This window comes from Pteronotus mesoamericanus, unplaced genomic scaffold, assembly GCF_021234165.1.
Source record: "Pteronotus mesoamericanus isolate MK-2021 breed Mesoamerican mustached bat unplaced genomic scaffold, CSHL_Meso_final scaffold_21, whole genome shotgun sequence".
NCBI classification, from domain to species: Eukaryota; Metazoa; Chordata; class Mammalia; order Chiroptera; family Mormoopidae; genus Pteronotus; species Pteronotus mesoamericanus.
In genome coordinates this window covers 6,487,416-6,511,252 of record NW_026555310.1, presented here as the reverse complement: position 1 = coordinate 6,511,252, position 23,837 = coordinate 6,487,416, and the positions used below count along the sequence as shown (strand labels likewise).

At 56.1% G+C, this 23,837-nt stretch overlaps 1 protein-coding gene across 1 annotated transcript; it reads right to left on the bottom strand.

The window, feature by feature from the left end:
• Window positions 1-372: 372 nt before the first annotated feature.
• On the bottom strand, window positions 373-23,359 carry RAPGEF3 (Rap guanine nucleotide exchange factor 3). Its single transcript, XM_054591186.1, has 28 exons — window positions 23,056-23,359; window positions 22,380-22,592; window positions 16,078-16,131; window positions 15,882-15,988; window positions 15,556-15,677; window positions 15,234-15,402; window positions 14,527-14,611; window positions 14,126-14,186; window positions 13,938-14,014; window positions 13,612-13,758; window positions 12,972-13,084; window positions 12,622-12,710; window positions 12,247-12,325; window positions 11,902-12,052; window positions 11,736-11,818; window positions 10,882-10,921; window positions 7,757-7,838; window positions 7,311-7,457; window positions 5,362-5,459; window positions 4,782-4,907; window positions 4,508-4,689; window positions 4,129-4,219; window positions 3,938-3,988; window positions 2,936-3,023; window positions 2,525-2,592; window positions 2,014-2,068; window positions 1,847-1,918; window positions 373-988 (listed from the first exon to the last, which is right to left on the bottom strand). Exons 1-28 carry the CDS (start codon window positions 23,059-23,061, stop codon window positions 870-872), a joined length of 2,775 nt encoding a protein of 924 aa, XP_054447161.1. The 5' UTR covers window positions 23,062-23,359; the 3' UTR covers window positions 373-869.
• Window positions 23,360-23,837: the final 478 nt, after the last annotated feature.

The window sequence follows — 23,837 nt, the reverse complement described above, 5'->3', positions numbered from 1 at the left end:
AGGACGTGGAGCAGGAGCGGGCAGTGGGAGGAGACAGTGGTAGCTGGGCTGTCGGAGTCCTCTCACACCACCGTCAAGAGCCAAGGGTTTCCCTGGCCAGCCAACGACCGGGGCGCCAGGCTCCAGCAGGTGCTGTGGACAGAGTGCTAGATTTGGACATCAGTCAACCATCTGGGAGCCCTGCCTGGGTCCCAGGGACCACGCTCCCCAGCTGTGGGGCTGCTCTCTCAGCCTCTGGGTCCACTCCAGGGCCTAGCACCTCCTCCTCAGCTCCTGGCCTTTTTGGCCACACCCCCACAGGGCTGGGCTCAGAACAGAGGCATCTGTTAATTCAGGGTAACAATAAGGCTCTTCAGGGACCACCGCTGCTCCAGAACAAACAGCCTTGACCACACCCAACTGTTTATCTCCTGTGCAATGGAAAGAAAAGCAGGACCACCCCTCCCCTCCTCCGCCCTCCCCACACCCAGCCCTACCCCTGCCACACACATGCCACACACATGCAGACAAACCCCAGGGGCCAAGAGATGGCTAGACAACAAAGCCAGAAGCACAGAATCTGGAAGAAAACCTGGTGTGGAGAGCTCTCTATTGAACACAGAGTCCCAGCGCCTGCTCTGCTCTCCCACCCACTCCAGGGTCTCTCTGTCCCCCGCTCCTGGGCTTGGGCCCCGCTCCTTCCACTCTGAGGTCCTCCTTGGCCGACAGTCATCACGGGGGACAGCTGCCTCCACGCTGCCCGATCCAGGGCCTCGAGTCCGCTCCTCGGAGAGCCCTGCCCAGCTGTGGCCAGCCCTCGGGCCCCTTGGCCCAGGCGCGCCCTGGCTTTCCAGGCGGGAAGTGCCTGCTGCTCCAGCCCCAGCCCCTCCTCAAGGCTCCAGCTCCCGGGAGAGGCGGGACAGTGTCCGCTGGTTGTCGATGACCTTCAGCTGTTGGACATAGGCCCAGGTGCTGGTGGGACTGCGGGTGCCCAGGGACTGCTCCGAGCCTGGTGGGATGTGGGGGGGGGCCAGGTCAGGGAGGGCACAAATGCCGCTTGTAGAGCCCATCCCTTCCCCTTCAAGGAGCAAACCCGCCTTCCTGCCCTCCACCACCCACCCTGCCACTTCCCACGGCCGGTCCTGAAGACTGCTGTCCCCGCCCCAGACTGAGCTGGGGGCGGAAGAAAAGCAGGCCCCCAAGGCTACATGTGATATAATATCCCCTTTACTAAGTTCAAAAACAATGAAAACTAAAGAATATTTTGTTGTCATTTTATATACATATTATATGAGGCATTTAAAAATATATATGTATGTTTGTATATTTAAAAAAAAAAAGAAAATGAGTAACTCAAAATTCAGGATAGTAGTTACCATGGGTGCAGAGGCAAGGGGACATGCGAGGGGAACATAACATAGAGAAAGGTGTTGTTTTCAATGTGCTCATGCTTGCATTGGATCCAAAAATGTTCATTATATTATCAGAACAAACACATACATAAAATAAAATAAAATAAAATAAAATAAAATAAAATAAAATAAAATAAAGGGTCAATGATGACAGTGTAGCACAAACTGTGGATTTTGATTGATCCCATTTCCTGCAACTGAGGGCCACTCTTTTCAGTGCAAGTTGGGAGCAAGACTGCCTGGGTCGCAGCTCTCTCACTAACTTGTGTGGCCTTCTACAAGTTATTTTAACACACAAGAGCCCATTTGCACATCTTTAAATTGGGATAACATTCCACCTCCTTCATAGAGATGTTGTATAGTTATCAGTACGTATCATATGTGTATCACGTATGCAAGTGCCTGTACATGCCTATCATGGCTAACTCATTAGCGCCCACCCTGCCCCCACTTACACGTGGAAATCCTTGCCATCTGGCTGTCCTCGTGGAAGTGGGAGACGCGGCTTCTGAGTGGTGAGAGAGGCACTGGGTGGGGGTAGAGGTGGGAGTTAGAAAGACAGAGCCAAGCGTTGAAGGGGCCGCTGTGGGGGGCTCCTACCCAGCGGGACCAGCCTTCTCACCGCTGCTGTGGCTTCGGCAGTGGTGCAGCATCCGCACGGCTCTGGCCATCATTCTCTGTCGACAAATCGGGGACGTGAGACCTGGCCTGAGGGCAGCACCCTGGCCTGGCCTATGAGGCAGCTGGGAACTCAGGCTCCCTTTGAGCGGGGCGCTCCTAGAGACTGAGAAGCTGTAGGGGCGGGGGTCATGTCTGCTTTGCCCCAGCTCGGGCAGAGGCCCAGGAGGGACCAGAAGTGGGAAGAAGAGCAGAGGTCAGGAAGGGCCCCGAGAGGAAGAGGACTGGGAGGGGCTCTCATGGAAGGGTGAGGTGGCTGAGGCTGCCACCCCAGCCTCCCCCGTGGAGCAGGCCCTCCAGGATACAATGGCGTTAGGCATACGATTTTAACATAAGTATTCACATTCACAGTGTTAATAACTTTAGACCATCTCCCACCCCCTGCTCCCTTCCAAGGTCATCGTCATATCCCTTAACCCACTCCAGTAGTAAATACCCACTCTCCTTGAACTCACCATTTTCTCAAAGTTGATGAGGTTCTTCTCCACCAGGGTGTGGTTTCCCTCGTGGATAAAGGTCATGTCTGCAAAGAAACAGATTTTGCTCAAAGGACTCCACATGCTTTCCCCTGTCAGCAGCCCAGGAAAGGTGAGGGGCCAATAACGAGGAGCCTCGAGCCTGTCCCACCCCACGGTGCCCTCTTCCTCCGGCTCCTCTCACATCATAGGCCATCTAATGTCACCCATATCTGTCTGCATGTCCTAACTCTGCTTCTAGCCTGTGAATGCCTAATTCATCTTTGTGCCCTCCCCCTAGCCAAGCCGTCAGCACATTGGAATTACTCAGAGAGGGTGGCGTGGACATACAGACAGGCACAGGAATGAATGACAGGGTGGAGGCAGGAAGGTAAGCTCTCATCCTGTTACCTTTGAGAAGAAGGGGCATGAAGGGGATGATGGGAGGGGAGAGCTTGGTGAGGGCCAGGCGATACACTCTGTGGTTCCATGAGGGGTCCTGGGAGGGAAGAAGCCAGTGAGAGGGGGAGGGTCCCCCACTCCATGACCCACCACACACCACAACACAGCCAAATGCCCCACCCCACCAGGAAGGGCCATATGCCCATCCCCTTGGAGCTTAGCTTCTCCTCAGCCCCAGGTCTCACCAGGGCAGGCTCTGAGGAAAGGCCGTGTATGTATGTGGCTTCCTGGCTTCCAATTAGCCCCCAAGGAAACTTCACGGCCATTAGTCACAGGGGCCCTGAGTTTCCCTGGATCTCTTTGTCTGTCTGTCTGTCTGTCTGTCTGTCTCTCTCTCTCTCTCTGTCTCTGTGTGTGTGTGTCTCTGTTTCTGTCTCTCTCTCTCTATCCACCCCCAACCCTGGCAGGTAAGTCCCTTTGAACCTCTTGAGGTCCATGAGGTGAATTTTTTTTCTCAAGAGCTCCCAGAGCCATACTGATTTAAAAAAACAAACAAACAAACAAACAAAACCCCCTGAACCAGTTCTCTCAAACATTGTCAAAACCCCCAACAGTTCCTGGGAGTTGAAGTTCAGCTCCTCAACTTTTCCCTCATCATTTGGCCTAGTCTGGCCAGAGGCTCCCGGAGTGTCCCGAGGGCCCCTGACAGGCCCTGGCACACTGTGGGTGCCGGGCCGGGACCTGCCTCCTGAGGCCTGGGGGCAGGTCAGCTGGAGACCAGCATCCCCCGGACGCTCCCCGGCACCTCAGACCCCGGGGCCAGACACCGCATGTGCCTGTCCTGGCCTCCACCCAGGACCTCAGAGCCACAGCAAATGTACCTCCCAATATCTACATGTCCTGAAGGGTATATCACTCTATGTACCGCCACCATAATGCTACGCACCAGCTCCCTGAACCCACAGGCCAGAGGGAGCCGGCCCTGGGCCAGCTGAGGCCCAGCACACTCACCAGCAGCCTCTCAAGGGCCGAGTACAGCTTCCGGACTTTGTGGGGCAGCCGCTGTGAAGGGGAGGTCAATGGAGATGTCACTGTTTTGGGGTAGGAGCCCTGTCCCCACCAGGACTCCCAGGATGGGCTTGCGGCCCGACCTCAGGGCTGAAGTGAGGGGCACCTGGCCTCCCCCTCCGGGTCACACCTACCTCCCAGGTTTGGGCCAGGCGGCTGATGGCCGAGTTGCTGAGACCAAACATGACAGCAAAGAAAGAATTGAGGTTCTTTTGCTCCTTGAGGCTGTTAGCAGGAAAACCAGAGACCCTCAGGGGAAGCAGCCACACCCACAGGGCCCCACATCAAGACAACATCCAGGCCTGGGACCCACCCAGAACCAGGCAGGCCAGGCCGGTGCTGCCTGTGCAGGAACTGGAGCTGGATGGGGTGGGGAGGCAGAGGCTCCAGGGGACCAGGGGATGGCAGGTTTGGCAACATACTGACCAGGGACGGAGCGAGGCGGGGTGGCACTTAAGAAAAGGTGGCCTAGAGACTCTGTCACATACTCGATAAACCCCCACAGGCACTCACTGGGCTGCCAGCTTAATGAACTTCCTGAGCAACTGGGCCCGCGGGCCGGGTACAGGGCAGAGACACAGCTCCGTGGCCACCCAATACTGCAGCTCGTTGAAGCGGCGCATGAAGCGCTCCAGGTTGGCGGTGGTCACGTCCCGCAGATGCTGGGGGCCCAGCACATAGTAGATTAGTTCCACCTGCATGGCGGGGGCATAGCACAGGAGATCAGCACATGCCAGGCAGGGTCCCCTCCCACCTGCTGTCCTCCTCTCAGCTCTGCCCCCTGCACCTGGTGGATACTGTTGAAGAGGCTCCAGTCATGGTCCGTCAGCTGGCCTGCCAGGTCCTTGGCGCTCACCAGGTCCAGCCCCTCGGCAGAGCCCACAGTGGGCCCCAGCTGCTCAGGGTGTGGGGTCTGCAGGTGGGAGAGTACTCAGAGGCGTAGCCGAGGGACCCAGAGGAAAGATATTGGGTGGGGAAAAAAGAGTTTGAGGTAGGCTCTGTGCCCGTGATCAGAGGAGTGTTGGAGAGGGCAGGGGAGCTGTAGGGAGTGTAGGGGCCTCTAAGGGATGGGCCTTCCCAAGGAGGCATCCCCAATACTGAGACACCTCCTTATAGGGCTTTTGTCCCCTGGGGAATCCCTAATGGGGACAGGTCTTGTTTCTCCTTGAGAGCTCCCAACCAGCTGTCCCCGCCCCCGGCCTTTGGAATACCCCATCAGCTAAAGCCATTCTTCCTATTGCCCTGTAATGCCCAGCAGCAGCCAGACCAGGCCCCATCTCTCTTCTCTGGGACCCTCCCTCAGCGCCCGTCCTTCCACCCCCAAAGCACAGATCCTCCCTGGGTCCTGGCACCCTGCCCAGTCCTACCAGCTCATGCACTTCCTGTGGGTTGACAACAAAGAGCCGTTCGTTGAGCCCCAGGGATGTGGCCACACCACGGGCATCTGGCTGCAGGCCAATGGCATCTGCAAAGAGAGCAGAGGCTGCACTGGGTGGAAACAGGGCACAAGGCCAGGGAGCAGTTGGAGGCAGGGTATGGCCCTATTAGAGGGGGCTGGGAGGTCCTTCTCCCTGTATCAGGATTAGAGTCCTGGGCTGGTGCTCTAAATGCACAGGTGCACGTGCCTACACATCCACACTGCCCAGGGTAGCACACCTGAGGAGGATGAAAGGGGACACTTGGTGAGACAGGAAGACCTTGGCAGGAGTCTTCCTGAGCCTCAGTTTCCTCCTTTGTCAAATGGAGACTGTAAGGCTTGCCCTTACTATGCACAGTCAAATGAAATAATTTATATAAATAGTGGCTAAAAGTATAATGATACATTTCAGAGCCATATGAAAATTGGGAAATGCCTTAGAGAAGTCCTGGTGTCAATTTTCATCAATTCACGTGGGTGGCTGGGACCATGTTTTCAGTCATGTCTGAGTCTTAAGTCCCTAGACCAGTAGCCTCCAAAGGTACACAACACCATCCATTTGTCTGGAAAAAAATATTGATTCTTCTACTGTAAATTTATTTTTTTCTCATCTGTTTTACACCTCTATTTTGTGTACAACCTTATAATTACATAATCTTAGTGTTGGAATTCATGCGTATGACTTATAAGCAAATATACACATAGCAAGGGGTTTGTGATAATATATTGGTCACTGACAAGTAGAGTCTCCAATAAACGCTGGCTTTGGGCAACCACAACTCTCCAGGTGGCCACCAGAGGGCAGTGCTTCCAGAGCACTTACAGGTACAGGTGACTTCATCCTCTCTCCCTACATCCTGAAGGCAGAAGGTTTTGCTTTTCTGCCTCCGGTCTTCGCCATTATTCTCTGGATGTCCCTAATTTCAGCCTACCCTGGGCTCCAGCTTTCAGACCTGGGCGGCATCCTTCACAGATGACAGTGTTTTTTTTAATGTCCCAAGATCTTCAAAGGCAGGTCTTAAAAATCCATGCTGCCATGTTCTGAGCATTGACTCTGTGCCAGGCTCCATGCTAAGTGCTTTACACACAGCATCTCATTTACTAGTCATAGCAGACCTATGTGATAGGCCCAGTGATAGTGCACATTTAACAGGCAAGGAAACGGAGGTTCACAGAGGTTAAAGAACTTGCCCAGGGTTACACATCTGGCAAGCATCTCAGGTTCCAATACAGGCCTGGGAGTCCAGTCTATGCTCTTAACTATCAAGCTGCTTTATCTTATCTGCCACAGCACCTCTAGCTCCTAACACATGGCTGGTCCGCAGCTGATCCTCAAATATGTTTGCTGACTGACAAAATGACTGAAGACAACCTAAATTCAAAGGCTAGGTACACATGCCATGTATCTAGCTTGAGAAAACCACTTGGTCCCTTTGAGCTTCAGTTTCCTTGTCTGAAGACAGAAGTACATGTCTCATAATATTGTTATTGGATTAAATGAATATGTAAACATGATAATAATACTAGTAGCAGCTAAAACCTAAGGAGCGCAATGTGCCGGACTCCACTCTAAACACTGCCATAGATGAGCTGATTTAGCCCTCACAATCCCTCTATGAAGCAGGTACTTTTCATCCCCGATGATGAAACAAAACACGGGGAGGTGAAGTTCCCTGTCCAAGGACATACAGACAGGGAACTGAAGGGCTGGGATCAAATGCAGGTGGCAGGTTCCAGAGTTCATGCTGTTAAGCACCACACTTAAAGCACTTTGAAGAGATACCATCAACCTCCCATATTAACATTGATGAAGATGATAATGATTTTAATTGGGGAATCTGGGCATGGCTCCAAGGGTTCCCTCCCTAGGGGCCCCCCGACTCGAGACACACAACCTACCACCTGCAGAGTTGACCTTCACCAGCACCTGCCCCTTGGTCCAGCCATCCTCCTGGGCCAGCGCGGCCATCACCTCTCTCACTGAAGCTGTCACAGGCAGCTGCAGGGTCAGCACTGAGTGGTCTGGCCGGCAGATGTCATAGGGGACTGGAGAGGAAAACCAGGCTGAGCTGTGGGAGGGGGCTGCTTGGTCTCCCCACCCCAGCAGGAGAGGGCGGCAAGCAGTGGGCGGGGTCCAAAGAAGGCAGGCAAGGGCACTAAGGAGAGGTGGGGCGGGGCGGGGGGCACATGGCACAGAGCAGGCGGGAGACCCTGAGCCAAGGAGAAGGAGAGGCTGGGACGGATGTCCCAAGGAGTACAGGGTGCCATGCTTGGCTGGGCACACCGTGGTCAAGGGCGACCACAGCAGGGTATGGGCCATGCCCTGGCCGGCTCAGACCACCAACCTTTGTCCCCAACTCGGATGGCACAGTTGTTGCTGGGGAGGAGCTCGTCCTGGCTGGGGAGCCAAATGGGCAAGTTCCGGGCCTGAGAGGGAAAGAAGGTAAGGCCGGGAGGACACAGAGGGGAGCCTGCAGGGCCAGGGAGGGGCCGGGCCACTGGAAGCATGGGACCTGCACAGCATGCACACCGCCAACTGGCTCTGCTTGCTGGGTGAACCCACGCCAGGTGAGAACCTGGACCAAGGCTCTGGGAGGAGAGACGGAGCAGGACTGGGAAGCAGGGTGTGCCCCTCTACCCTGTGTCTCCCCCTCTGCCAGACAGGCCCAGAGCTGCCCTAATAGGAACATGCCTCAGCTGGTTTCCTCCTCCCTGTCCTCCTTTGGTTACCATTTGCTAGTTTGCTATTTGCTACATGCCAGGCTAAGGACACACTTGTTCTAAGTACCATATTTTGACATGTGTAATGCATGCTTTTTTGCCCAAATTTTTGAGGGAGAATAAGGATGCACATTATACATGGGCAGTACTGATTTGTTACTGGTATATAAAATTTCTTGTACCTTGTATCTGTTCTTGTGTTTTGTAATTATTTGTTTCATAAAAGTTCCTGTACTATAATATGTTCAAAAATAAGTGCTAACATTCCTTTATAATACAAAAAAAGTCTCTAAATATAAATAAATGAATAAATAAATAAATAAACTGAATTGAATTAAAAAATTAAAATGAAAGTTTTCCTGACAGTTTGGGCCAAAAACATGGGTGTGCATTATACACGGCAAAATACCATATTTAAATATTCAGGGTAATCCTTTGACAAAAATATTATCAGTGTTATTGTTCTCATTTTATAGATGAAACAAATCAGGCTGAGAGGTCAAGTAACGCCCAAGGCCACACAGCCGGGAAGTGGCCGGGGTGCAAAGCTAAGCAGCCCCTCCCTCTCTCTGTTCCCTTATCTACCAACACTCAACCACGTCAACTGCCCTCTCAAACCCCACAACCCCTCCTCCCTGGGCCCCAGCCACCGCAGGCCGATGGAGCAGCCCCTGCTGGGCGAAGGCCCCCTAACAAGCCCCTCTGCCCACCCCAGCCGTTCTTTCCGTCTCCTGTACTGACCGTCTTCCTCCTCCCAGCTCTGAATGTGGCAGATCAGGCTCAGACCGAGACCGTGATTCATCCCTAGATTTCCAAATCTCAGGGCTCTCCCCGAGCTCCTCGCGGCCTCACACGCCATCCGCATGTGAAAGACTCCAAAAACCAGACCACCTGTGCTGAACTCTCTTCCAAGCCCTGGTCTCACACGCCTCCCGGATCCTTCCGCCCCTGTGAGGATCTGTGAGATCCTCTCGGCCTGCCTCGCACACCCCTCCTCCAGGCCATCTTCCTGGGTTCAAGGCTCCTGCCTGCCCCACTTCCCCTCACCTTGCCACCGTGTCCTGGGGCTCTTCTTCTTTGAAATGGGTCCTCCCGTGTCCCCCTCCCCAGCCCAGGGCAACCCTCAGGTTCCACCTGCCCACATCTCCTTGCACCTGATCTACCCCAATGGCCCAGCCATTCTCCTGCACCTCCACCCTCCGGGGCCTCCCTGCTCCTGCCGCTCTGCCCGACCACAGCCAGGAGAAGCTTCCTGACCCCGTTTCAAGGCCGTCACTGTCTGCTGGCTAAGCACAGGCTCCTAGGTTGACCTCCGCAAGACACAAACCCAACCCTGTCCATCTCTGGCTCAGATACCTCCAATGACTCACGTTGCTCTGAGGACAAGGAACAAACCCCTCACCATGGCCCACAGAGCCCCGAATGCTCAGGCCCCTGCCCACATCCTTGGCCTCCTCTGCTGTCCCCACTGGCACTCCATCCTCCAGAGCTCTCCCCACTACCTGCCTGCAGTCCGCGCCTTCCGCCCGCACACCCTGCAGCTCTCAGCTCCAGCAGCTACTTCCCAGGGACAATCTCCCTGACCCTGACCCTAAGCCAGTCAGTACCTTCCCGGCATTCAGAGACCCCTGTCTTAGCCCTTAGACATCATGAGATTGTTCAGCAGCTCTGTTCCTCGCTTGACTGTAAGCCCCTTAGGGCCAAGGGAGGCTCTCCCAGCCCACTACTGCATCATAGGCCCCTAGCAGAGTGCCTGGCACATGAGGACCATTCCCCGCTGGTTCCTGAGTACCAGCCACAGGCCAGGGAATGCCGTGAGCCCTGGAGAAAGAGGTCAAGGCCCCTCAAGCGTGAAGCCAGCAGTCTAGGGGGATGTGAGAGATACTAAGAGCCAATGAGCAACTGGACAAATACAACAACTCCACATGGGGATTATGCTTTGCAGAAAATCATAGCAGACACCTTGGAGGACGGTGGCCAGTGGAGGGGTTCTCTAAATAGAGAGACAGAAAGAGGCCCCTCTGGGAACCCAACATTTTGGCTGAGATCAGAACGATAAGAAGGATCCAGGTAGGCAAAGAGCCAGAGAAAGGAAGGTCCAGGCCCTGAGGTGGGAACAAGAAGAAGAGAAGGAGCCCAGGAGCATCTCTGGTGGGGAGGAGGGGTGATGGGTGAGGTGGGAGAGGCAGCTGGGGACGGGGACACTGGGAAGCCCAGATGAAGCCTTCGGATTTTATTCCCAATGCAGCGCTCCCCACAGGCAGCCCCAACCTGCCTTTCCAGTCCCTTTTTCCACCATTCCTCAACCAAATCTCAGCTCCATTCACCTCTTCTCTTCCCCCACTGTCCCCACTGGGCCCCTGCCGGGAATAGCACTGGCCACTTCTGAGCCCTGGCAGGGGCCTGCCTTCCTCTGGGTTCCCAGCACGGCCATCAGGAGCCGCTGGGCCTCAGGGGCTGCCTTCAGGCACCTTGTCTCACCTCCCAGGTGGGAACAGCTAACTGGCTCCAAGGGTGAGGGTGAGGAGAAGGGGTGACCTTAGACCTCTGTGTCCCCATAGGACCTGGCCCCAGCACCACACAAAGCCCATATGAACACCCACCCTGGACCCGAGGGTGTGTCTGTGTGTGGGAAACCTACGCAGAGCCCCTGAGATGGGGATGAAGGAGGGACCAGACAGTCCCCAGAGAAGCCCAGGGGAGACGCTGGGGTTGACAGAGGTGAGAGGAGCTGACTCAGAGCAGATACCTTTATCTGAGGAGATGCACTCCCACAGCCGTTTTCCAACCTGTAGAGCAAGGGAGAAGGGGCGTGAGACTGGAGGCCAGGGACCCTGCAGGTCAGGAGCAGGGAGGTCCCTGGGCTCTGGATCCCATCCTCCCTCTCCCAAGGCTCCACGTTTCGCACACTTGGCCCCATTACCTAGAGGGGGCAAAGCCGGGACTGAAGCAGGGGCCCCAGATCCTGAGACTTTCCCAGGCCAGCAAGGGTGGGGAAAAGAGTTCAAGAGGGAAATGGACCGAGGTGTCAGATGGATCAGGCACTAGTTCAGGTAAGCTGTCCCCACGGGGTTGCCCGGGAAGAGGAAGCTAAACTCTAGGATATTTACTGGGCGGGGCCAGCAGGAACAGGTGCTGATGGTGCTCGGTGATAAACATGTGCCAAAGGGAGGAAGTGAGAACAGCAGGTGCACTCGGGATAGGAGAGTGACACCCAAATGACTGCGTGATGTGTGAGTGGCTGAGTGCGTGACGTGAGGGGGAACAGCAAGGGGACTGATGGGAACAACTAATTGAAACAAACAGAACTAGACCAATGAGCAACCAGAGGGAACACTCGCATGGTGTGCACCATGTGCTCTGCGCTCTGAAGGTGCAGCAACTCATTCTATCCACGCAATGAGGTAGGTGCTCACCCAGATTACACACAACAGCCCCAAGCCCCAAGGAGGCTGAGGGTAATGTGCTCAGGACAGCAGAGCTATAAGGGGTGCAGCCTGGATTTAAAGCCATGTGTTCCAGTCCAGAGTTGGTGCTCTCAGTTTTGAGTCACTGCCCGTCATGCATGTTTGGCTCTAAGTTAATTTAGAGCCAAAGCATCACCTGTGGTGTCGCCGCCTCTCTGGCCACTGCTCCCGAAGCAGGTTGCTAAGCCGGGCATCCCTGCTCACCAGGTCTGAGAGTTTCTGGGAGGAGCCAAGATTCACTGAGACGCTGTAGCTGTGTCCATCCGGGCAGCCCTGTCCAGCCCTGCCTCACTCCCAGGTACCTGGAGAAAGCTGCTGGCCACAGGGTCAGTGTGGAGCATGGGGCCGTACAGGGCCACCCACTGGCTGACCAGCCACAGGATCTGCTGTCTCTTGTTGCAGATGTAGGTGTTGCGCTCCTGCTCACTGCCTCCCGCGGGCTCCGCGTGGAAGGTAGGCACCAGTCAAGGAAACCACAACATCCAACTGAGCTTCTCCCCGCACCTCACACAAAGGAGGGGCAGGATGCTGACAAGCTGGGGCTGGCAGGAGGCTGGTACTTTGGAGCTTTTGGCACAGCCATGCTATGAGCAACTCCTTCTCCCTACTCCACACAGCATCCTAGTCACCCCGGGCTGGAAGGATATTGGTGCAGGAGGGCCGCGCAGAACTGGGTGCTGGGCATGAAGACTCTGTGAGTCAGGAGGAAATCACTGAGGAATGTCTCTGTAGGGCAGGCAGGGAGAGGGAGATAGGTGGGAGGTCGAGCCCGCTGAACACAGGTACACGCGCAGCTGGAGTGTCCATCCCCCAATCCCACCTGGTCAAGCTACCGCCAATGCCCAGCCCCTACGACTGCACTCCCTACCCAAACCAATAGCTCAGGAATGAGGACTTCCTGTCAACTGGCCCCATGGATCAATCCGGCACCCAGTGAGATCAGATGCAGGTGCCTGGCTGTCTCCCAGCCTGGGCTGACCACCTGATGAGTCAGAGAGCAGGCAGGTGTCTCCTGCCCCTACCTGTTGGGTCATGAGCACTGGAATCAGGCCTCATGGCCTCCAACAGCAGTTCTAGGATCTTCTCCGGGGTGCCAGACATCACCGTGTACCTAGCAGAAATGGCCAGTCCATGCCCTTGTGCCACCACTCCCCCCACTACAACCAGGGCAGATGTCAGTAATCAGTCCTATCCCTCTTCCCTATTTGCCTCCTTGGGGCGGAGGGGTGGCTGATTCGGGGGGTGCATCTTAGTCCCTGGTTGTCTCTCCACCCCCAGGAGGCTAGCGGGCAGGGTATGACATGGAGGAAGGCAGTCAAGCCTGGGAAAAGGAAGGAGAGAAGATGGAGAGGGAGCTCGGTGGGTGTGTTACCGGTTCCTGCCTGGGGTTGGGGGGCAAGAAGAGCCAGCACCCTGAGAGGTTCTCTCCAGCACCAACACCACTTTGCCATGTTCTTCCAGCCTCATGGTCTTTGCTTCCACATCCTGGAGAGCAAGCCACACCCAGTGCTCAGCACACACCATGATCCCTTTCGCCATTTCTGGGTCCTCTCCCTCCACCTCCCCCATCCTAGACCCTGAGCCCCACAAGGACCCTCAGCCCTTTTCCCACCTCGTTCAACTCCCACAGCTTGGATCTGCTCCTCACGCCCATCCCTGCTCAGCCTGAGCCCCTCCTCTGCTTCGTCCCTCTGTGGTTCCAAGCCTCCATTACCCTGCCCCCTTGCACCCTGCTCCCACCCCTCTGTAGCCCCGCTACCCTCTACGGTCTCCCACAGAGCCGGAGCCTCCCACAGAGCCGGAGTTCATGGGGCTCACTGAACTTCATCAGCATGCTGTGGGCCTCTTCACATGCCCAGGGCTGTGCTCCCACCTCCCGCTCTCGATTCTGAGCTTCTCTGTCTCCTCTCTCTCCCTCCTCCTCACAGGGCTCTCTCTGGTCCTTCCTCCTGCCCCACACTTCTCCACAGAGCTGTCCTCACCATATCCCCTGCCCTCCCCACCCCCAGCACCTTGATGATACGGTTGAAGTCCTGCTTGTCCACTCGGAGAAAATGACAGTTGTCTTCTCGCAGGATGATGGTGGCCGCCCGGGGTGCGTCGTTCACCAGAGCCAGTTGTCCAAAGTCATCTCCCTCGTGCAGTGTGGTCACCAGCCCCTGTAGCCAGATCTTAATCACAGCCCAACTGCCCGACCCCCAGCCCTCATGGAGCAGACGCATGTCGGGGAGAAGCACTGAGGCAGGAGAAGCCCTGGGAGATCAGCAGCCTTGGGTCTACCAGAGGCACTGCCCATGGAGACACGGGCCAGGGAGCTGGAGAAGAAGGGAGGACTCACCTTGCCATGGGTCACCACATTGACAGAGCCCTTCCAGATAATGTACCATGAGGTGCCCTTGTCCCCCTGGCTGAACACTGAGAGGAGCACAGATCAGGCACACCCTCAGCACCCACCACTTCTTCTCTGTGGCCTCCACCCATGGCCAGGTCCCTGGCGCCCAGCTTCCTGTCAACTGTCGGACTTACACACGGTGCCCGCCTTGCTGTGGGGTTCAAAGAGCAGAACTGCCGCTAACTCCCGCTTCACCTGTGGGGCAGGAAGAGGAGGGTCAGTGGGCAAGTCCCAGAGGCAGAGGGCCAGGTTAGAGGTGAGGAATAAGACATGAGTGCTCGGGGGCAGAGATGTAGCTAGGTCAGTCGGCCTGGGGTTTGGCAGGAGGCAATGCAAAGGGAGGCAACAGGCTAAAAGGGGCAGAAGGACCTTCAGACAAGGATGCTGGGAGCAGGAAATCAGATGGAAATTTCCAAGCCATAGGCAGAAGGGGAGGGAAGTATCTTCTGGCCCAGCAGCTGGTGCCTCCTCGGGTGGTCACAAGGGGGGAGAGGAGGTCCCGGGGGAAAGGGTGAGGCGGGGCCTGCGGACTGACCGAGTTGGAGAGGTGGGCCACAGCCTTGATGTGCAGCAGCTCCTCAAAGATGAGCTCCAGCTCCTCGTCTGTGCGCTGCCCTGGGCTGCAGGCAAGGGAAGGCCGGAAGCAAAGGGTGAATTCTGGGCCCAAGGCCAGGGGTGGGGACTACTCACCCACGGAGCACAGGCCTGGGGTCAGCCGGTGCCTCAGCAAGGATTGTTATCACTAACGGGCCAGCCATTCCCAAGTGCACACTATGTGCCAGACACGGGACTAAGCACTTCTCACGCATCATTTCAACCTGCCCTCAGGACAACCCCATGACATGGGTATCCTTATTCTCCTTTCAGAGAAGAGGACGCTGGCATGGAAAAAGGCTCAAGGCCACCCACTAGTAGCCACTAGGACTGGAATATGAACCCTGCCTGAGGACTCCAAAGGCCACCCTCTCAGCCTCTGCTGCCCCTCAGAGGGGGCAGGGTCTTCAGAGGTCATGCACTCCACATTCTCAGGTACAGAGGAAGAAATAGGGAAAAGGGAAGGTTCAGATCACGCAGCAAGTCTGTGGCAGAATGCACATCAGAGCTCGGGCCTCTGGTCCAGCCAGGGTCCTTTCCCTCAGTGAGAAGTGAGGGATCCTTCTGGAGAGGAAACTGAGAAACCAGAGTCTGGGAGCCACGTGGGAGCTGGGGCCACGGGGTACAGGGTGCAGAGTGCCCACTCACGGCTTCCGAAGTGCCACAGTAAGCAGGGCATCAGGCCCCCGCTGAGAGAGCAGGGCCATAGCCTCAACCAGCTCCTCCTCCAGCTCGTGGACTCCTGCAGGCTCTGGCTCCCTCCCCGGGAAACGGTAGAATTGGGTATCTCGGTCCTGAAAGGTCCAGTCGTGTTTGACTGGGAAGAGGCCCAGACATGCGGGAGGAGAGGAAATTGAGGCTGTGTGGGTATGAGACCCCACTGCAATGCCCACCCCTCCTTCCCCCCCCGCTGACGTCTGCTCCCCAGGGCTGCCCAGCCCCAGGTCCCCTGCCCTGGGCTCAGGCTCACCATGGCAGAGGGCACCTTCATCGAGCAGGACCTGGCAGATTCCCACGGCTTGGCTCCGTGAATGGACCCCGAGCCCCAGGGCCAAGATCCCATCCACCAGCTCCCGACCTGAGCAACATTGCCTACAGAGTTGAAGGGGACGGGGAAAAGGAAGGACAGTCAAACGGCAGGAGGGGAGAGGGAGGGACTCTGTATCCAAAAGTCATCTTCCTAAGCTCAGCCCCAGTGCTGTGGGAAGCAGAGCTGGGCCCACATGCCTGGAACAGAATGAAAGGAAGAGAAAACAGCAGGTGGGCGAGGAGACAAGCAAGGCCTCCTCCACTCACCGATAGAGCCTAAGGTGGTACTTCCGGTCTCGGATGAGGTTGGGGTAAGTGGCCAGGAGATGCCGATGCAGCTGCTTCCCAGCCCTGAGCGCCCGCTCTGTGGATGCCTGGGGCGGGGGGTGGAGCAGAACATCTGGCTCAGGCCCTGATGCCCTGGCCATGCTGCCCCCTCCCAGATCCACCCTCAGGCTTGTACCTGCTCCAGGCTCACACTGAAATCCAGGGACTCCTCGCTGTTGGTGAGTGGCGTCTGAAGGCAAAGGGAAGAGTCCAAAGGTCAGGGCCAGGCCTTCACATCCAGCTCCTGGACCCCGCCTCTCCCCCTTCTCCCCGCCCCTGTCCCAAACCCCAGCACCAAACACATCCATTTACCTACTAATTCAATAAATACAGTTTCCCCCTTATCTGTTTTTTGCTTTCCGAGGTTTCAGTCACCCACACTCAACCGTGGTCTAAATGGAAAATTCCAGAAATAAACAATTCATAAGTTTTAAATTGTGCACCATTCTAAGTAGTGTGATAACATCTCCCTGGGATGTGAATCATCCCTTTGTCCAGCACGTTCACATTGTATAAGCTCCCCACCGGTTAGTCACTTAGTATCCATCTGGGTCATCAGATCTACTGTTGTGGTATCCCAGGGCTTGGGTTCAAGTAACCTTTGTTTTACCTAATAATGACCCCAAAGCCCACTAGCAGTGATGCCAGATACTTGAGTATGCCAAGGACAAGCAGTAAGGTGCTTCCTTTAAGTGAAAAGGTGTGTGTATCTAGGGAAAACATAGTAGATATAGGATTCAGTACGATCCCTGGTTGCAGGCATGTGCTGGGGGTCTTGGAAGATAACCCCTGAGATAAGGGGGGACAACTGTAAACAAATACTCACTGAGTGCCCCAGGAGTCTGGCACCACCTCTTCCCCACACTGGTACTCTGTCCCCAGACACCTAAGCACTGCGTCCCCACAGACGAGCACCCCGAGGTGCCAGCGCTGCTTACTCAAGGCGCAGGCGTGCCCAGGCTGCCTGGTATACCGCACCTGGAAGAGCGCGGGGACCTGAGAGGCCAAGGAGTGCGTGGCTTGGGAGGCCTGGAACGCTTGCTCCTGGGCCTGGGCCTGGGCCCCGAGGCTGATCCTGGAGGCAGGGTCTGCTCCCCGCCACAGGACCCTGGGCAAACCTCCTGCCCTGTGTGGGCCTCGGCGCAACCTGTCAGTGAACACAAACCTCGGAGCCACACTCCCGGAGTCAAAAGCCTGCTCCTCCATTCACCAGCAGCGGGGCTCTGAACACAACCGACCCGCTCCCTGCCTCAGTCTCCTTGTGTATAAAATCTATAAAACACTCCTAATACCAACTTAGGCTTTTGGAAGGGTTATGTGAGTTAATATATAGTGAATGTTCAAAGCACTGCCTGGCATGTAGTTGTTATGTATACGTTAGCTATTACTAGTCACCTGTGAAGCAAAGGGTGGCGGCTTGTTTGAAAGCTCTTTTCCTCTCTGAGATGCTCCTGCTAGTCCATAACCCAGCAAGAGCGAGGACGGCTTGGTAGCACACATGACTGGCTCCGGAAGACCGGTTTTATGGAGAAACATGGGTTAACAAGGTTTCCTGCCTTATGAATTAATTATGCCACCCACCCTATGTGTCCTGGGATGTCGGCCATGAAAACCTCTCCCACCCCCTTTTTTTTTTTCTGCCTTCTGCCACCAGAGAACTGAAATTTGTAGACATCTCTGGACAGAATACCCTGCCCTGTGAGAGCCCGCCCAAAGGCAGGCACTTTATGAAGCATGGTCATCTCTGTGATTTCTTTTGATCCTGTATTAAACAGGATCAGATGTGAACTAGGCGAGGCAGGTATTTCTTGTCTTCTTTGATTTATGAGGAAACAAAACTCTTGAGGTGAAGTACTAGGTAACTCAGTCATACATACTTGAGACAGCCAGGCGGCCATGGATGAACTCCAGTTCCTACCAGAAGTGCTCACATTCTTGGTCTTGCTCCACCCACCACACCTGCTGCTTCCTCTTCCTTCCCCCTGCTCACCAGCACTCTCCTGCTTTCCCATCTGCACTCAGGTCCCTGAAAATGACCTGGCTGGGGAGCTGGGTACAACCAGGCCTGGAGCCAAAACCCCCTTCCCTGGCTCTGGCATCTTCCACCGTGTGCTAGGCAGATGCCTGAGGTCTGGTGTGTGTAGGCGCCTGGCCCAGCACTGGACGGAAGTCACTAGGTGTCCCAAGGGTATCCCTGCCTGGGTCATGGGGCCCAGCCTGGTGCCAGACACAGAGCCCTGGAGACTTAGCAACAGGAAATAAGGAGGAGGAGGAGAAGGAGGAGGAGCCAGGGAAGGAGGAAGGGCAGGAATGCTACCCGGCCAGCCCCCAGAGTTGGAACAAACAGTGCTGAGTGCTAATGACTTGTTGTTGTTCATGTCAAAATGCCCAGGTGGCTCCAGTCCCTGCCTCAACTCCCTTTGGTGCCCACGACCCAGACTCCAGCACACGCTCCCTTCCTGGTATTATTCTGACCCCGAGGGCACATCAGGAGGGGAGGTGCCAGGTCATGTGGTCAGGCTGGTCGCCACCCAGATCCCAGATCCCAGATCCACAGGCCTTGCTTAAGCCATTTCCTGCCCTGCCCCAGGGGATGGGCATGAGGGTCAGAGGCTGGGGGCTCTGGCCCATACAGCTGAGAAGGGGACCTGAAGGCAGCCCTTTCATTTTGCCAAGGGAAACAGGTATGCAGAGAGATGAAGTAACTTACACACTGCTTAGAAATGAAAGATCCTTCTGAATAACCGCTACCAAGGTTGACCCTGAAAGTAGGTGGTTGTCTCCTCTTTCGTGCTGGAGAGTCAGCTCAGAGGTTAGTTACATAACCAGCCCTGAGAGTAGGTGCATGTGAGCACCAGGATTCACACTGTGCCCGTCTGATCCCAAACCCCAAGTTCATAGCCCCTATGCCTTGCTATCTCCATGGCAGCTCCCCCATGTTCCTCCCACTTGCCGCGGAAGTTGAGGTAGTAGACGTTTTCTACCCTCAGGAAGGCTCTGGGCAAATAAGAACTGGGTAAAACAAAGTTCAGTAGGTTTGTTATCATAGTCCCTCTGGGCTGCCACCATGTTGTTGCGGGGCTGCTATTCAGGGGCAGTGGTCAAGTGCGTGGGCTCTGGGGCTGGATGCCTAGGGGCAAATTCTGGCTCTCCCACCACCAGCTAATTGTGTGACCTTGGGCTGCTTATTAGCCTCTCTGTGCTTCAGTTTCCTCACCTCTACAATGGGGTTGGTGATAAAACTATCTACCCCATAGAGCTCTTATGAGGATCCAACCAGTTAGTAATAGAAAGCACTTGGAGCAGCGCCTGGCTTTTAGTTACTGCTTAGTAAATGTTAAGTAACTTGATTAATCTTTATTGCATGTTGGGCATCCATTACCTGGACACTGCAAGACAGGGACCTCGGCTGACCCTGTCCCTGACCTGAAGACCCTGAGCATCAGCTTAGGGGTTCTCCATGGGAAAGAAGTAGCAGGTATGGGTCAGGGTGAAGGTCCTCTCCCACTGCCTCCTATCATGCCTTCACAGGAATGACTCGGGGCAGAAGAGCAGTTGCTAGCTCCCTCCTGTGGCACCAGCGCCATGGGCTGACCCACACTCCCTCCCCATCGCTGAGTGTCAGAGCCCCACTGGCGGGGCAGGCACAGAGCCAGACAGTCACATGGGGCCCTGTCTGACCAGTTCCATTAGGCCATGGCCAGGGTCTCAGGCCAGGGCTGGGCAGTGTGGGTCACAGAAAGGATGCATGTGGCGGGGTGTTACCATTTGCAGCAATAAAAAGTATACCATGAGCTTGGACTCTGCAGCCAAGGTACCCAGGACTCAAGTCCAGCTTTGTCCCTTAGCAGCTGTGTAACTCTGGGCCTGTCAGGTAGCCTCTCTGTGCCTGTTTTCTCATCTTTAAAATGAGACAATGACATTAGCACCTGTCTCACAGGGCTGTTGCGAGAGTATATGATACAATAAAGGTCTTCTGTCCCAGGTGCTCTTAGAAGAGCGTCTGGGACGTAAGTCCTAGATACCTATCAGCTACTATCATTATTTGGACAGGTTGGATGGAAGCATGTTTTCTGAGTCAGAAATACTACCCCCCAAACAATTACTCAGAAGCATCCCCAGGTTTCGCTGAGCTCATAGGACCCACCGGAGGTCATCCAGATCTTGTCCCTGCCTCTAGACAGATTGATCCCTAGAAACCAGACAATCTCCTCTCTCCTTCATATTTTCCAAAGGAGATATTCTTCCATTCCATTCCAGTGTCACCTTTGTCAGAGCTGGCAAGTTCTTTCTGTATCTAACCTCAGGCCTTCCTGGTGTAACCTGCTTCTATTTACTCTTGTCCAGGCCCAGTAGGAACAGAAAGTACTCTCCTTAGGCCTCAGGAAGTTGATGGGTTTCACGCTGGGTTTTTATTTATTTATTTATTTTTTAGAGAGCAGGGTAGGGATGGAGAAAGAGAGAGAGAGAGACATCAATGTGTGGTTGCCTCTCAGGTTGCCCCTACTGGGGACGTGGGCCACAACCCAGGCGTGTGCCCTGACTGGGAATCGAACCTGCAACCTTTTCGTTCTCAGGCCAGCACTCAATCCACTGAGCCACACCAGTCAGGACACCCCCCTGCCCCGCCTTGATTTCCTACAAGGTAGGCATGGGCTGCATAACTCCCAGCACTGTCCTCCAGGGACTATGGACTCTAGCCCCTCACAATGTCCACCCTTTACTCTGTGTGTACACATTCCCTGCCTGGCACCGTCCCTCATGTGAGCTCTTCATGGGTCAAAGGCATCATCCAGAAATGAAAGGTGCAGCTCTACAGGTACCCAGAGTCTCAAACACAGACACAATGGGCTGAAACTACCCCACCCCCATTCCCCAGAGCCGGTCATCAGCAGAGGGTGTGGCCACTATCCTGGCCTGAAAAATCTTAAATTCCTTCTAATCACCAATCCCCACTTGCCCCCCTACCCGGTAGGGGAGAGGCCTTGTTTCTGTGCCTTTGACCCCATTTACTCCAGCAGCCCTCACCCCCACCCTTCCGGCCTCCCCAAGCACACCAGGGGTTGGAGGAGTCAGGAGACAGGCTGGCGGCCTCCTCTACGCCCTCCCAGACTTTGGGTCCCAGGGGATCCTCTGGTGACCTCATTGTCCTAGCACCTGACCTTTCCTCCGCTCCCCACCTTGCCTCTACAAGCTGGGAAGGGGACAGGAAATGCATAAGTAATTATAGCCTGAGAGGGAAGGAGGGAGGGAGTGTTCCAGCCCATTGGCTCCAAGCAGCAGCTACTGCCAGTGACCCTGAAGGGGGAGGAGCTAAGCCCAGAAGTGACCAGCTCCTTTGCCGGCTCCAGAGCCCTATCAGGAGCAGCACCCAAGCCCAAGAGGCCCCTTATCAAGAAGACATTGGGACGGAAGGTTTGGGGGACTGCCTCCTAGATTCTCCTCTCAATTCTGATTGCGAGGATGACCCCTCATATTGGTGGGCCTCCGTTTTCTCAGCTCAGCCTCACGTTTTGGTAGCTATAAATGGAGGTTGAGAGAGGCAGGAGGAATGAGGCAGAAGGACATGGTCATTCCATTCAGTGGGACTTGCCCATAAGAGATAAGCTCTCCCGGGTCTGTCACCTGTTCCTGCTTTCCCTCCGCTTCTCCACGCCTCTACCCAAGTGCCCTCCCAGTACCCCCATACACAGGCGGGCACACAAGACACACACTAAATCTCGGTGCCGTCACTCTATTCAGTCTGGGTGGTGGGGGAGAGGTTCTCTGCTGATTTGAAGCCCGCAACCTTTATCCTGCACCCCACCCGGCCATGACCCCCTCCTGCTCTCCGCGTCACCCTTGCAGCTCCAGAGGTGTTCTTTGCTGGCAAGCGGGGCTCCGGTCATCTCAGACCCTCTAAACTTCTCAGCATCCTTCCCTGAGTGCCCCCAAAGCCAGACGTCAAGCAGTGTTCACACGACCACCTCACCCCAAAAATCAAAAGGCAGAACTGGTGCAGTTCAGTTGCTCACTCAGAGAAGGTCGCCACGGTGATATGTGGAGAACAGTAGCCAAGCTCCCCTCACCCCTGACTTGACCCGATCCCCAGTATTTCACACGTGTCACACACCCCCACCCAGGGAACATACAAGCACCTAACCCAAGGCACTCAGAGGTGACAGATAAGTGACAAATCTTTTGCTTCTTCCCCTCATGCTTAAATGGTGGCACTTGGACACCACACACACACACACACACACACACACATGCACACTTGATGTCGCTGTGTGAGCCACCCACGCACACCGCAGCTAAGCTGCCTGACCCGCTGTCCATCCGGCAGGACTCCCTACACCCCCGGTGCAAGCTGGGCCCCTTCCAGCATGCCTGTGCTCCCAACCAGACCCTCCCCCCTCCGACCCTGGGCCCTGGCCCGGGCAGGCAATGGGCACTCACCCAGCGAAGCCCCTGGATGCGGCTGGGGCGCTGGTGCTCAAGGAGCAGCTGGTAGGAGCAGCTTCGGGGCCGGTGCATCCTCCTTAGCACCATGTTGAGCAGTGTCCCCTCAGGCACCACGTCCGGAAGGCCTCCCACCTGTGGTGCTCCCAGAGTTGGACTGTCTTCCACAGTCAGGCCCACCTGCCAGCGGCTCTCACCTGGCCAGCCAACCTGTGAGGAGGGGAGGAAGGCAGACAGCCATGGGGCTGAGGCGGCTGGACCAGGGCACAACTCCCCCAGGCAGCACCGCTTCCTTAGAATCCTCGGGACTGATCAGGCGGAGGTGCTGCAGCCCTGCCAGGAGCTGGGGGAGGGACAGGAAGACCTTCACTGGGGCCTGCCGGTCTGGCGCACTTAGGGGTCTCCTGCTGGCTGGCGGGAGATTGGGGCCTCCTTCCCGGTCTTCTTTTGAACTTCTGCCCCACCCTGCTGCCCTAGTCTCTGCAGAGAGATCCCCCAACTCCCCGTTTGAGGCTATAGACTCATTGGATCCCCCAGAAATGCAGCTTCCGCTCAAACCCTCCTTCTTCCCTCCTCCCTCACCCCAGACCAACCCTCAACCCTCTCTCTCCCACCCAAAATCCCCATCGGGTCAGCTTCCTCTCCTCCTCACCTCTGGCCCCACCTTACCCACCTTCATGTTCCTTCTCAAGCTCGCCCAGCCGTGCAGGCTCTACCAAAAGGCTGGGGGACCCCCAGCGAGCCCTGGCCAGCTGGGACTGGAGAATCCTGAAGGGGGTGCAGACTCTAAGTCCCAGGCGCAGTGACCAGGGCCAGCTTCTAGCTGGACAGCCTGCCAGAGCAGCCAGAGGCAAGTTTGGGAGGAGAGGCTCCTCTTGGGTGGGTAGAGGGCTGAGGGGTTGGGGGGGAATCCCCCCCCCTCAGCGACGAGAGCCCCGAACCTCCGCCTCGGTCCCTAACGAAAGAGCCAGCTGGCACAGGGCACTGAAGCGAAGCTGCAGCTGGCACTGGTCCGGGCGGGAGCTGTCACACCCCCTGTGCTGCCCGCCCCCTTCCCCTCCCAGACTTGCCTAGGGGGCGGGGAAGGCGGCTCCCGGAGCCTCACCATCAGGGTGGCGTAGGATGGGGCAGCACAGGCTGGAGTGGAGACCGGACTCCGGGGTTTGCAGAGCGGGCAGGAGCCACAGCCCTGAGAAACCCCAGGGGGCAGGAGCGGCCTGGGGGGGTGTGCCGGGGCACCCGGGCGTGTGCGGAGGCCGCTAGGCCCAGGTGACCGGGTAGGGGCGGTGAGTGGCTGCACCGGCCGCCACGTGGCCTGGGAGAGAAATGCAAACAAGGAAACTGGGGAAGGGGGAGGGGGGTGAGTCATTGTGGCCCCACCCGGGAGGGAAATCCGGGCTGGGACCGCTTCCCGCGCTTCCCGGCCAGGGCGTCCAACCTCCTGTTTCGGTTCAG

Excerpts from the sequence above, each read along its gene's own strand:
- RAPGEF3 (XM_054591186.1), bottom strand. Across the intron at positions 4,908-5,361 it reads CACAGGAAGTGCATGAGCTG|ACCCCACACCCTGAGCAGCT; the intron begins GTAGGACTGGGC and ends TCCCACCTGCAG. Across the intron at positions 4,220-4,507 it reads TTCATTAAGCTGGCAGCCCA|CCTCAAGGAGCAAAAGAACC; the intron begins GTGAGTGCCTGT and ends TCCTGCTAACAG.